Raw genomic sequence first — 14062 nt, 5'->3', positions numbered from 1 at the left:
ATTTTACTGCCTTATGGGTAAATGTTTGCACGTACTGCAATCCATTGAGCTGGTTCAGCCACATGATAAACTAATTAATTTAACTAGTTATGTGGTAACTCCATAGAATTCTACTTTTTTTGTTTTATGTTTGCCGATCGGTCCAACTCACTAACTAATGTTGCATGAGCCATGCCTTTCCCTCTCCTTTACCTTACTAATTTTCAAATAGATATCTGCATTTGCTTTATGTATAATAGTATTTGATCTGTACTTTAGGTTTGTTTAATATATTGGTAATCAAAGAAAAGACCAAACTACCAAGTACAAAGAATGAATTCAGTGTCCATGTTCTTAAGGGCGGAAGATGTTTTCTTTTTAGTATAAATAGAGACCCTTTCAACCCTAATTCTCACTCATCAGTCATCACATCATTATCAAGCCAGAGACCAAAAACGTAAAAACAGAGTAAAAATCCAAACACAGTAGTCATAATGGGATCTCTGGCTGAAACACAGATCACTCCGGCTAAAATTTCCGACGAAGAGGCTAATCTCTTTGCTATGCAGCTCGCTGGTGCCACCGTGCTTCCGATGGTTCTGACATCAGCCTTAGAGCTCGACCTTCTGGAGATCTTATCCAAGAATGTTGCTCTCGCTGGCGGTCAACTCTCACCATCGGAGATAGCTTCTTATCTTCCGACCAAGAACCCTGATGCTCCAGTCATGGTCGACAGGATCCTCAGGTTGCTTGCCGCTTACTCCATCTTGACATGCTCTGTTCGTAAGCTTCCTGGTGGCGGCGTGGAGCGTCTTTACGGACTAGGACCGGTATGCAAGTACCTGACTAAGAACGAAGATGGAGTCTCACTCGCTGCACTGTGCCATTTGAACAGAGACAGGGTTTTCATGGAGAGCTGGTAAAATGCTGTCACCACTCAAATGTTTTAACTTTTATAATGATACCTCTAGACTAAAAAACATATTCGTTGATGATATGATCATATGAGTGTGCAGGTACCACTTGAAAGATGCGGTTCTTGAAGGAGGCATTCCATTCAACATGGCATTTGGTATGGACGCTTTCGAGTACCAAGGTGCCGATCCGAGATTCAACAAAGTGTTCAACAATGGAATGTCTAACCACACGACGATCGTCATGACCAAGATTCTCGAGACCTACAAAGGATTTGAGGGATTGTCTTCGTTGGTAGATGTTGGTGGTGGCATTGGAGTCACTCTCCGTATGATTGTCTCCAAACATCCACACATCAAAGGCATCCTTTACGACCTCCCTCATGTCATCGAGGAAGCAGTATCCTATCCCGGTATGTATACTTAACGAAAAGCATTGATTCATGGTTGTTTTCATGGATGTTTAATTTAGTGTCTTAGTTTGAGTTTTGTTGATGATTCAGGTATTGAACATATTGGGGGAGATATGTTTGTGAATGTCCCTAAAGCAGATGCCATCTTCATGAAGGTTACTAAACTAGTCCTATTTTATTTGATTCTTGGCAACAAGTTTTCTACGAATGTATCTCAAACATTTATTTAAACATGTGACAGTGGATATGTCATGACTGGAGCGACCAACATTGTTTGAAATTTCTGAAGAATTGCTATGAAGCGCTCCCAAATAACGGGAAAATGATTGTGGCAGAATCTATACTTCCGGTGGTGCCAGACTCAAGCCTCCTGACAAAAGAAGTTGTCCACATGGACTGCCTCATGTTGGCTCACAATCCCGGAGGCAAAGAACGAACCGAGAAGGAGTTTGAAGCGTTGGCCAAAGGTTCCGGCTTCCAAGGCTTTCAAGTTGTCTGCAGAGCCTATGGTACTCACATCATGGAATTTCTCAAGAAGATATGAACAAATATCCCTAAAACATTTTCTTCTCTTTTTTTGTTTTTAAGTTTTTTTGCCTTCCAAGTATTGTTCTACGATTCCAACGTTATCTTGTCTCTCTGGCTTGTAACTTGTGAAGCCACTATATATCGTCGTTTATTTAAGTTGTTTTTTTTGTTGCTGGAAAATGCATTTCTTTGTAATTGTATTTTCGATATGCTTATATGTATGATGAGTTATGAAACTGGATTAACAGTTTATTCTTTGTACCTATAGTAGATTACTATATATATATATATATATATATATAAATACTATATACTAGATTACTATAATAGACTGGCAACACAATATAGTTTACATAATCCTTTCTCCCAGAATGATTGAAAACATAGATATGGTCCAAAGGTATATTTTCTTCTTAGGATCGACTTAAATACTTTAAAAGCGGCCATATTACATTGTGGATTGAACATGCATATATATAAGAAACTATTGGTGATTCATAAATCCCCTCGTCAAATGATGAAATGTACAGACTAGAAATTTCACTAATAGGAAACTAGTCAGTAAGTCATGGAGCAAAGAATTGTTTTTTCAAGTTTTGACGACGGGACTCTAAATTGAGAACTTGTATATTTTTTTTGTAAATGGTGTATTGGAAAGCATGATGTGTATTATTTAATTTATATGTTTGTTTATTACACGGAATCGTTGATATAAATGGAGGGATTTTTTTTTTTTTTGTAAATGGCTTTATATAAATGGAGAGATGATGTCAAAAATGACAAAAGCCAACGCCGGGTCCTTATAACCTCTTGATATTTGATATTTCTGACCTCTTGAAGAAATCATCTGAATTTATATCAATGTATTACTCATGTAATGTTTTTTTGGGTAAACAAATGGAAAATAGAGTAAAACTTATGTGATGTCGTATATTATATGAAGTAGAAACTATAATGGGGAGTCCAAATAAAAAAAAAAAATTATAATGTTCCGGGATCTAGAGGACAAGAATAAAAAAGAATATTTTACTTTTAGTATACAGAAAATTACAGCAGCCATATATTAATTAGCTGCAAAAATAATTTACCTAATCATATGAACCTATCAGTAGACTATCCCTTTTTAAAAAAAAACATTTTAATGTTTCGATTGCTTTTGATTTCGGACTCTTGTGTCACTTGACCTACTACTAATGGTCAATGACAAAAGAAAAGTTTTGTTTTTCTATTTTGGTTGAAAATTCGCGATAGTGTTTAAAGTTCAGCAGAAGAATAGATATAATGGTGCTAACGTTAATTGTTCGTTACGAGGCGGGCCTGTGAAAGAGGTAGTTAGTTAAATTCAAAGTCCAAAGTCTAAGTAATACCACTTGCATTAATGTCTCCCATGTGTTCTACGGATCAGTTCGTTAAACAAAAAAATATTCTACGGATCAGCTCATCCTATTCCTCGTACGTATAGTAGGCATATTAATTACATGGACGAAAGCTAATTTGTTGATGAACTCTCTCTCTATATATATATTAATAATTTTTTAAACGACGTTAGGTGTTGGTGAATTTAGTACTTTAGTTCATCTTAAACATTACGTTTTGCAATTCAAAGTCTGCCAAAATAATAAACTTTAATTAATAGACTATTACCAATGACGATATAGTATGGTTTTATAGTAATCAAATCGATCGATTACGTTCGCCACTAGAATTCTCTTCTGCGTCATATAAATTATAATATATATACACATATATCTTTAGAATTACAATAGTTTTTTGGTATAACTGACGTTACTGACCAAAACATTTTCGAATCTAAGCTGGAAGAAGATTCGTTGGATTTTCCAATACGTCGCTTTTGAGAGTGCGTGGATTATAGATAGGTGTACCAAGTTTCTTGCTTTTCTGATTTTTTTAGATATTACTAGATATTATTTAATACAATAATATTATATATTAGAAAGAAATATGAGATTTGAAAAATTAAAAGTCTGTTATCATTTTTATTATATATCTATATATATTAAAATCTGAATATATTAAAACCAGAGATTAAAAAATTAAAAACTTGATATTAAAAGGTAATACAATAAGAATTATATTTCTCCTATATATATATATATTAAAATCTGAGATTAGAGCCAAGTTGGTTATCTCATTGATCTTGGTTATATATATATTATCTATGTTTTCTAGCATTTTAAGGTATATTTAATATAAGTTTAAGTTATGTAATTTTATGTTTAATTGTGTTATTTAAGATAATATAACACAGCTTAAACTTATAAAAAAGTACCTGTTTACTAAACAAGATAATTTTATGTTTAATTGTGTTATTTAAGATAATTATGTTTAATTATATTGATGATACTTAAAGTGGTATCTCAAGAATATTATACAGCAATAGCTGCAAGACCCACCTTTTACTAGTATATAAGGACTAAGCAGCTTAGCTTCAAATCACATCAGAAATACCTTGTTAAACATTATAGTCCAAAAAAGCCTTCTTAATTAGAAGAACATCATCATGGGATCATTGGCAAAATCTCAGATGATTCCTGTTACGCAAATTTCCAACGACGAGGAGGCTAGCCTCTACGCCATGCAGCTTGGCAGCGGGTCAGTTCTTCCCATGGTTCTGAAATCAGCCATAGAGCTCGACTTGCTCGAGATCATGGCCAAGAACGATGGATTCTCCGGCGCTCAAATGTCTCCTTCAGAGTTAGCTTCCCATCTCCCAACCAAGAACCCTGATGCACACATCATGCTTGACCGGATCCTCCGGTTGCTTGCGTCACACTCCATACTGACCTGCTCTGTACGTAAACTACCTGACGGCGGCGCAGAGCGTCTCTACGGACTTGACACTGTCTGCAAATACTTGACTAATAACGAGGACGGCGTGTCTCTTGCCACTCACTGTCTTTTGAACCAAGACAAGGTCCTCATGGAGAGTTGGTACGTATTAAACCCTAAAATACATTAATTTCATATAAGCCATTTCAATTTGTGGGTTTTATTGACAGAAAAATCTGAAACTTTATGTAGGTACCATTTGAAGGATGCAGTACTTGAAGGCGGGATCCCATTCGATAAGGGATACGGTATGCCTACCTTCGTGTACCAAGGGACAGACCAGCGATTTGCGAATGTGTTTAACAATGGAATGTCGAATCACTCGACCATAGTCATGAAAAAGATTCTAGAGGCTTACAAGGGCTTTGAAGGATTATCCTCTGTAGTCGATGTTGGTGGTGGCATTGGAGCTTCGCTTCACATGATTGTTTCCAAGTATCCAAATATCAAAGGGACCAACTTTGATCTCCCACATGTCATTGAGAATGCTCCATCTTTTTCCGGTACATCTTTGTTATACACTTCATAACATTTTTCGAAGTAATTTCTATATATGTTTACGAACGATTATATAAATATGGTTTTTGTTGGACGATCGATGCAGGTATCGAACATGTTGAAGGAGATATGTTTGTTAGTGTTCCCAAAGGAGATGCCATCTTCCTTAAGGTTAGCAAATAGAAACGTGACATGGGTTCCTAGTGATTGCTATAAGCTCAATTATACTTCCACATATCTTGATTATCTATCTTAGTACTAATATGGAATAAATATTTATCATTAGTGGGTCTGCCATGACTGGAGCGACGAACACTGCTTGAAGTTATTGAAAAACTGCTATGAAGCGCTTTCAGATAACGGAAAAGTGATAGTTGTGGAGTGCTTAGTCCCGATAGCACCAGACACGAGCCTCTTGACTAAACAAGTAGTCCATTTGGATTGCATCATGATGGCTCACACCGCCGGTGGCAGGGAGCGAACGGAAGAAGAGTTTGAGTCTTTGGCAAGAAGAGTTGGTTTCAAAGGCTTCCAAGTCATTTGCAATGTTTTTGGCACTTACATCATGGAATTCTACAAGATGATTTGATCACTTCAACTTTCTGGTTTCTATTTTGTCGTTGTCGTTGTCTTTTTCTGTTTCTTTTTTTTTTTTTTTTTTTTCCTTCTTGTGACAAAGATATCTACGGTAATCCTTGCTTCTTTTTTTTTTTCGTTTTTGTTGACTTTTGGTTTAAAAGATGAAGTTTCGTCGTACTACATATATATTATAATCCGAGGTTAGTAACATGTTTTTCTCCAATATAATGTTGGAATAGTCGTTATATGTAGAAGGTGCACGTAGGGTCTTTTCATCTATACGTCGTAGTCAAAACTAAGTAAATTGTCAGAATTTCAAAAGATTGAATCCGAATTCCCACCTATAAAGTTTTTTTTGCATTTTCCTTGCCCTCTATTTTCTCACAACATATTCATATTTTTTTCTTTAGTAAGTATACATACGATTTCCTATGTACTATGTGTAGTCTTTGAATTTGTTGTAAACAAAGTTCCTCCTCTCAGCTCAATTCATGTAGTACTTTTACGTACATTGGGATTAGAATGCTAATTAGGTACACATATATATACAGAGCTAGCAGTAAGAAATTAGACTATAGCCAACAATACTAAACGGTCTAGAATGCTAATTAGGTAGACTAGTCAAGTTGCTTTTACTAGGACTCTTCGATTTTTAAGGTTTTCTGGGATTGGTTCTTACTCGTAACAAATCTTCTGTTCACATGTAAAAAGAATTCAGGTCGTTTCATAGCTTGACTTCCATTATGGTGTACTGGTTGTGTCGTTGTTTAAAGGAAATAGATAAGAAAAACACTCACGTTGATAATTCTCATGCAGAAAGAATATCCAAATTCCACTCGGACTTTTATTTAAACTGTCGTCGACTTTTGACCGGAGCGAAATTTCGTGCCGAAATTTGAAAATTTAAATGAAAAAAAAAGACTTATGTTTTACATTATATTACTAAAAGAAAAACAGTTACAGAGAAAACCCAAGAATAGATTAATTGGATTGATGAAGAAGAGTTTTGCTCTGGTATTAGAGGACAGTAGAAGCGTTAAATGAAAAGGAATATAGGAAGAAACACCACAAAGTTAGGTCCTGAGCAAACGACGATTTAAGTGGTAACTGGTAATGTCGAAACTATACAAATAAAGGTAAGATTTAGTCGTGAGAAACAGCTATAAAACAGGTTTTGAGAAAAAAGCGATATTACTGATATATTGACAATTAATACAACTAAAATGAATTACAAGAATGGGTTAATGAGCTTCGTCGTTTTTACTTCAATAATCTTCATCTTTCTCTTGGTTCCAGGTTAGACCGTCTATGAGCTAATGCACATCTCATTTTGTCTATCTTAATACCAAGTTGTGAGAGATATTAACGATTCAGTTTTTTTTTGTTTGTTTTTCGTTATGAGTGAAATGTAGAGAAAGGAGAAGCGCAACACATTGGATCATGTGGACCAGTGAAGGACTGTACGGCCGCTTGCATCAATAAAGGATATAGAGTTGGCCAATGTGTTGGCTGGGATGATCCTGATATATGCTGTTGCAACTAATAGACTCCACATCTAAACATTACTACATATCTAAATGTTTTGAAAAACCATCAATAACAAATTAAATAAATATCTCTGCTTTAATAATATCTATGCGAGTTTTCACAATTGAGACCAGCCATTTTGTTTTTCCTTCAAAATTGAGAAACATAAGCTCGTTAAAATATACCAACTTGTGTTTTGTGTCACTTGTTTTTCTCTTCATATTTTTTTTGGATATATCTGATCTATTCGTCTACCATAGTCAATTAATTTTCTGAATGAAATTTCAAGTTTAAAACAACATCTAATATCCAGAATGTGCAAGAGCTCTCTTGGAGAAACGAATATCTACCTATAAGCTTGCAAAACATTAATTCATGTTAACCGTTTTGTTCATAGATAATCCGTTCTTCGTTATTCTTTACTCAGACCACAATCTAAATTACAGTAAGAAACATAGGCTTATGTACATCAAACAGCTTCACAAAAAAAGAAAACAAGTGAAAACAGAGGAAAACGTAAATAGAATCCTACTGAATCTGGACATCGATGACTTTGCGTTCGACTTTGGCTTTTGGAATATTGATGAACAAGACTCCGTTCTTGAGCTCAGCTTTGATCTTGTCTTTCTCGCAGCTGTCCGGTAGCTGAAGCCGAGTGCCATAGGAGCTAAAGCTTCTTCCAGACCAAGAATCACTATCGTCGTTCTTCTTCTGCTCTCCTTTGATTACAAGGACGTTATCTTCGACAGAGACTTTGACGTCTTCTCTGGAGAGACCAGGCATGTCGAAACGCATCTTGATCTCGTGTTCTTCCTCTTTGATGTCCCAAGGCGCACGGATTTCCGAAACTCCTCCTCTGTTTCTTCCTGGGACAATCATAGTAGCGTCATCGAACATTCTGTCCATTGTATCTAGCATTTGACGCATTGTCCTCATTGGTGACAGAGGATCCAACAATCCTGTCGTCAAGATCAAAACAGAGCAATGTGTTAAGTAAAAAAAGCTGAGGAAAGAGTTTCAAGAAAGCATAAGTTGGATTAGTTAAACGTACCGAAAGGAGAAACGTCCATGGCTAAGCGTTGAGGTCTTTTCTCGACACTAGATCCTTGGTTTCCTTTTTGTCCTTGGTGAACAACATCAATGGAGTTTTCTTTCTGGTCTTGAGCTCTGATCCGACCAGGGTTCCTCCGTGGAAACGCGACGGAGAGCGGCGAAGTGGATTTGGACGAGGCAGAGGGAGATAGAGCGAGAGGTGAACGTAGAGCCGAAGAGAATGAGAGTGTGGAAGCCATTTTTGTTCAAGTATGAGCGAGAAATCTCACTGAGTAATGATTAGACAAACAGTTATGGTTTGAGTTCGTTGAGTTACGAGTTTTGGATAGTGTGCTTGTGTTTATATAGGACGAGAAGAGGGCAAAGTGACAAAACTCGAAAGGAGAGATCTTGAAGGTTGAAGATTTGATACGAAGTTTCTGGTCTCGTTTATTATTTGTTGTCCTCCTCTCGCGTTTTCTCAGCGTCTCCCGAATCATCTTTTTTGCTGTAACCAATCAGTGTTTTTGGGCTCTAATTAAATCCAACGGCCCGACCTTGATCAATGAAACAAATGTATTTCCGGTTTACTTGTATCAAATTGATTAATCTGGTTTTACGAGTTACGACGGTGCAAATGAGGCTATTTCGGTAATTTACAATATCTCCTCGTTTCCTCGATCCTCAAGTATTCGACACCTCCACAAGGCAAAAACTCTGTCGTCGTCCGCAAGAAGAGCAAAAGCTCGTTTCTCTTCTTCAAACATATCCTCGGTTTCATCTGAGAAACCCTAATTTCTGGGCTAGTTAGGATTTTGTTTTCTTTTCGTATAAGATACTCTGTGATTGAAAGGTTTTTGTTGTATTTGGAAGAAGAAATGGGTGGCTCGTCGGAGACAAAGATCCTGCAAGAACTCATACTTTACGCGGCGAGCGCTGCTTTTAGCTGCTTGGTTCTGTTTGCGGGGCTCAGGCATCTCGACCCTAATCGTGAGGCGTCTAAAAAAGCTCTCGAGCATAAGAAGGAAATCTCCAAGCGTTTGGGTCGTCCTCTTATTCACACAAATCCATACGAGGTAATTTTTATCTTACCTTCTATGGAATTAAGCAACTTGAATTCCCAATTGCTGTGAATTATCAGGGAATGCGACTATGTTCTTCGTGGATACTTCAATTTGTAACATTGTTGAACATCTATGCTTAACATTGTAAATAATAATAAAAAAATGGATACTTTGAGTTCCAATTGTTGCTGGCAAGCTCATGAAGGAGCTAGACTGAAATAATGCTCTGTTGTTGCTGATATTTGTAAACAGGATGTAATAGCATGTGATGTGATAAATCCAGACCACATTGATGTAGAGTTTGGTTCTATTGGAGGATTGGAGACCATCAAGCAGTCTTTGTATGAGCTTGTGATTTTACCGTTGAAAAGACCTGAGCTTTTTGCTTTTGGGAAGCTGCTTGGACCTCAAAAGGGTGTCTTGCTCTATGGGCCTCCTGGTACTGGAAAGACTATGCTTGCTAAGGCTATTGCGAAAGAATCAGGAGCTGTTTTCATTAATGTTAGGGTTTCTAATCTGATGAGCAAGTGGTTTGGTGATGCACAGAAGCTTGGTAAGTGCAGAATTTTTCTTTTTTTAATTTTGTGGCAAAAGTATTTCACCTTTTGAGTAGGCCTGTCTTCGTGCTCTTTGTGTTCTAGTTCTTCCGGTGTTTTAAACTTCACATTTGTGCAACGAAATTGTTCAGCTTTGTTGGCAATTCTTCTTCAACTAATGGTGTTTCTAATCTATGAGCTGCTCTGTTCTGTTCCGTTCTTTCAGTTGCTGCTGTATTTAGCCTGGCGTACAAACTCCAACCTGCTATAATTTTTATTGATGAGGTTGACAGCTTTCTTGGTCAGCGCCGCTCAACAGATCATGAAGCAATGGCGAATATGAAGACTGAGTTTATGGCTTTATGGGATGGATTTTCTACTGATCGTAAGTTGAATTCTTCATCTTTTGGCTTACTTTAACATGCAGACTAGTACAATATGGGAGAATGTTTACATGAGTTCTTTATGAATTTAATGGTTGCCTTTTTAGCGAATGCGAGGGTTATGGTCCTTGCTGCAACCAACAGACCGTCAGAGCTTGATGAAGCAATATTGAGACGTCTTCCTCAGGCTTTTGAGATTGGAATACCTGATCGACGGGAGAGAGCTGAGATATTGAAAGTGACTCTGAAAGGAGAGAGGGTGGAACCCAATATTGACTTTGATCAAGTAGCTCGTTTATGCGAAGGCTATACCGGATCAGATATCTTTGAGCTCTGCAAGAAAGCAGCTTACTTCCCTATCAGAGAGATCCTAGAGGAAGAGAGAAAGGGAAGACACTGTCCGGTAAGTTTAAAAGGAAAACATGGTCCAAGGAATTTTTCAATGTTGCATCCTCCAGATGATAAAGTATGTGATGTTGTGAGTTGCTCTCATTTGCAGGTCCCTAGGCCATTATCACAGTTGGATTTGGAGAAGGTTCTTGCTACGACAAAGAAGACACAGGTTGCAGCTGGCGAGTACTCTGGATTAAGCTCGCAGTCCTCAGCTTGGAGAAGCTCAAGGGAACCAGATGATGTACAAGCAGCGATAAGTGGAATCTCGAAGCTTCTAGTCTCTCAGATCATCAACCTTCAGTCAGATTCTCAGGATTCATGGCAGCGAGATCCCGAAGAAGAAGATTCCTGATGAAATTCCGGATCATTTTTTAGAAACGTTCAGGAATTTGCCACATTTCACTCTGTTTTGTAATATTTAATTTTTAGGATGGATCATTTGATTGGTTTTGGCTCTATTAAAGCGTTGATCTTATGCTTTACTGAATCTATCTTGGTCATAATATGACCAATGTACTCACTTAATGAGTTATATGTACTGTCAACTCCTTTACATCCCATGGTCGTTAATGGAGAAGCTAGATCAAATTTGTTCAGAAAATTAGTATCATAAATCAGTCCACACCCTAAACCTTAAAAATCACAGCTTTGAACTTTGAACATCTGGGCTTTCTTGTCTGGGCTAAGTATAATAAACTAGAAAATAAAGTGCCTTCTTTTTTCTATTTCCCGTTTTCGTTTTCTCTCCTTGTTCTGTCCATCGTCTCCAACCAACCCATCAGATTCGGTCGATTCACTCTCAGTTTCGACTTGGCTGGTAAGTGTTCTTGCCGTTGTTTGTTATTTTAGGTGTCAGTTGATCTAACCGGCTTGCTTTCCCTCATAATTTTTTATCGAATCGAGTCATTTCTAATCACTGAAGCATTACATCTGATTCAGAATTTTCATGGCTTTCATTTGATTACTTTTTGTTTCATGAATTGGGAACTAGGGCTTGCTTCTATTTCCGTTTTGTTTTCCTCGCTGAATCGTGATTTCGAGTTCTGTCTCTCCATATCAAGGTCTAGCTTTTAACCGCACGCATTCGGTGTATTGCAATTAAGAATGCCTCTGATTTGTATTCCTTTATCGAATTGGAACAGGTTATTTGTGATTGAGATCTAAGTCTTCTGATCATGGTAAGTGCTCTTAAATACTATGAATTTGCCTTGTTTGCTTTGATGTTGCTGCGTCTGAAACACAGGCTTGCAGAGTTAAAGCTTATAGCTTTTTGGGGTTTAATGTCTCAGAATTATCTTCTTGGAGCCTTCAAGCCCGCGTGCAATATTTCAATCACTTTTTCTGATGGCAAAAATCGTAAACAGGTAGATATTTTGCTTCTGGCCTTTGTGGTTATGAAAACAATTGTTCATACCCAATATGGCCTAGATCACTTGCACCATTACTTATGATTGACTCACATTTCAGATGTTCTCCTCTTGACCCTCCATTGTATTCCTAGGTACCGATGAAGAAAGAAAATGGTCAAACTGCTTTGGTGCCACTTTTCCAGAGTCAAGAAACTATTTCCGGGAAGGTACTTGGTTACTTGCTCTAGATAAATTTCAGCTGTTCCAGTTATGATCTTCTGATGCTTAAAAGGAATTTTTCCTTAATACCTTTATTAGGTTTGCATTGACCCATATCAAGGGAAAAAGGTGGAGCATAATGGTGTTAAAGTTGAGCTTCTTGGTCAAATAGGTGTGCAATTGCCATGACCTGTAGATCTACTAACAAAAGAGTCTTAAGAGATTAATTATTCGGTTTCTAACTTAGATTGATGTATGCTTATTGGTGGCATTTGTGTTGTCGACAGAAATGTACTTTGACAGAGGAAACTTTTATGACTTCACTTCCTTGGGTGAGTAATCTGAGGCCTTTTGTTTTTCTTCTAATATTGACGAGGTGACTCTGATAATTGATTACGATGACTTTACTTTCATGTTCAACCCTCCTAGATATTCTTTTTTTGAACCAATTCTGTTTGTGATTCTATCTTATGTTTTGCCTTATTCCAGTTCGTGAACTGGATGTCCCTGGAGATATATATGAAAGAAAGACATACCCTTTTGAATTTTCAACTGTCGAGATGCCATATGAGACATACAATGGTGTGAATGTGCGGCTAAGGTATAGCATTAGATTATTATTATTATTTTTTTGTCGACAGCATTAGATTATTTTATCATAAGGTTAATACACTTGTGTTCCTTAATACATTTTCTGATACAATATACTGCTTTCTTTGTTTCTTCAGATATGTCCTCAAAGTAACCGTCACTCGTGGCTACGCTGGAAGCATCTTGGAATACCAGGAGTTTGTGGTAAGTTTATCTTCCTTTTATTCTGCGTGTCATTGTTCCGACATAGTTATATTATGATATTAAACATCACCAGAAATATGTTAAATCATGATATTGTTGATGTCGTTTGAAATAGGTCCGGAACTTCGCTCCACCTCCTGCAATTAATAACAGCATCAAGGTGAGCTCTGATACTGATAGGTTCCAGAGTGTTCTTGGTTTCACATATGATTAAGGAAATAAATCATTAGCACCTTTGAGGAATAACTCCATTGGACTTCACTTATGGTACAGATGGAAGTTGGAATTGAGGATTGCCTGCATATTGAGTTTGAGTACAATAAAAGCAAGTAAGACATAAAAATCTGTTTCATGATTTACGAATTTGACTGTCTGGTCGGGCAATAGCGACGGATCTTCTACACCTGTGGATGCAGGTATCACCTAAAAGATGTTATCCTTGGGAAAATATATTTTCTTCTTGTGAGAATCAAGATGAAGAATATGGATCTTGAGATCAGACGACGGGAATCAACAGGTGCAGGTGCTAATACTCATGTCGAGACAGAAACACTTGCGAAATTTGAGTTGATGGATGGAACTCCCGTTAGAGGTAGTATATGCCCAAGATTTGAGAATCTGTTGTTTTAGTGATTGCTTTTAAGGAAATTGAATAACTGAGTGAAGATTTTGCAGGTGAATCGATACCTGTAAGACTGTTTCTGGCCCCATACGATCTTACACCAACGCATCGCAACATTAACAACAAATTCAGCGTCAAGTATTATCTGAATCTTGTACTTGTAGATGAAGAGGATCGCCGATACTTCAAGCAGCAAGAAATCACGTTGTACAGGTTGAAGGAGGACGCATCATCTTGATGACAATTACAACAGTAAGGATTCACTATATCATTTTGAGACCTTTTGTAAAGCCGTAGACTTTGTGTTCTCAGATTTAGCTAAAGGTTGTTATTTGGCTCGGAAGTTAGAATGAAGTCTTGACAGATTTTTGTTTAGTTTGT

At 37.1% G+C, this 14062-nt stretch overlaps 5 protein-coding genes across 6 annotated transcripts; 4 read left to right on the top strand and 1 right to left on the bottom strand.

The window, feature by feature from the left end:
• Positions 1–473: 473 nt before the first annotated feature.
• LOC18029793 (flavone 3'-O-methyltransferase 1) lies at positions 474–1850 on the top strand. Its single transcript, XM_006412982.2, has 4 exons — positions 474–898; positions 996–1306; positions 1397–1461; positions 1548–1850. Exons 1-4 carry the CDS (start codon positions 474–476, stop codon positions 1848–1850), a joined length of 1104 nt encoding a protein of 367 aa, XP_006413045.1.
• Positions 1851–4316: 2466 nt separating this feature from the next.
• Positions 4317–5847, top strand: LOC18029792 (flavone 3'-O-methyltransferase 1). Its single transcript, XM_006412981.2, has 4 exons — positions 4317–4786; positions 4877–5187; positions 5289–5353; positions 5469–5847. The coding sequence occupies exons 1-4, from the start codon at positions 4356–4358 to the stop codon at positions 5769–5771; spliced, it is 1110 nt and encodes a 369-aa protein (XP_006413044.1). The 5' UTR covers positions 4317–4355; the 3' UTR covers positions 5772–5847.
• Positions 5848–7678: 1831 nt separating this feature from the next.
• LOC18029791 (heat shock protein 21, chloroplastic) lies at positions 7679–8637 on the bottom strand. Its single transcript, XM_006412980.2, has 2 exons — positions 8340–8637; positions 7679–8247 (listed from the first exon to the last, which is right to left on the bottom strand). Exons 1-2 carry the CDS (start codon positions 8578–8580, stop codon positions 7817–7819), a joined length of 672 nt encoding a protein of 223 aa, XP_006413043.1. The 5' UTR covers positions 8581–8637; the 3' UTR covers positions 7679–7816.
• Positions 8638–9034: 397 nt separating this feature from the next.
• Positions 9035–11183, top strand: LOC18029387 (ATPase family AAA domain-containing protein 1). The gene is made up of 5 exons (XM_006412979.2): positions 9035–9396; positions 9637–9937; positions 10147–10305; positions 10411–10706; positions 10803–11183. The coding sequence occupies exons 1-5, from the start codon at positions 9199–9201 to the stop codon at positions 11046–11048; spliced, it is 1200 nt and encodes a 399-aa protein (XP_006413042.1). The 5' UTR covers positions 9035–9198; the 3' UTR covers positions 11049–11183.
• A 169-nt stretch (positions 11184–11352) lies between these two features.
• LOC18029790 (vacuolar protein sorting-associated protein 26B) lies at positions 11353–14056 on the top strand. 2 transcript variants are annotated; one of them, XM_006412975.2, is made up of 13 exons: positions 11353–11513; positions 11688–11757; positions 11839–11874; positions 11986–12060; positions 12198–12272; positions 12364–12436; positions 12552–12596; positions 12754–12865; positions 12993–13059; positions 13175–13219; positions 13333–13388; positions 13476–13651; positions 13735–14020. In XM_006412975.2, exons 3-13 carry the CDS (start codon positions 11872–11874, stop codon positions 13917–13919), a joined length of 912 nt encoding a protein of 303 aa, XP_006413038.1. In that variant the 5' UTR covers positions 11353–11513; positions 11688–11757; positions 11839–11871; the 3' UTR covers positions 13920–14020. The 2 variants fall into 2 exon arrangements, with proteins under 2 accessions (XP_006413038.1, XP_006413039.1); XM_006412976.2 differs by lacking the exon at positions 11688–11757 and having other exon boundaries at positions 13735–14056.
• The last annotated feature ends 6 nt before the right edge of the window (positions 14057–14062 follow it).

Source organism: Eutrema salsugineum, unplaced genomic scaffold (genome assembly GCF_000478725.1).
Source record: "Eutrema salsugineum unplaced genomic scaffold, Eutsalg1_0 scaffold_1, whole genome shotgun sequence".
NCBI classification, from domain to species: Eukaryota; Viridiplantae; Streptophyta; class Magnoliopsida; order Brassicales; family Brassicaceae; genus Eutrema; species Eutrema salsugineum.
Note: the sequence above shows the minus strand (reverse complement) of the source record. Positions and strands in the feature narration are given on the sequence as shown.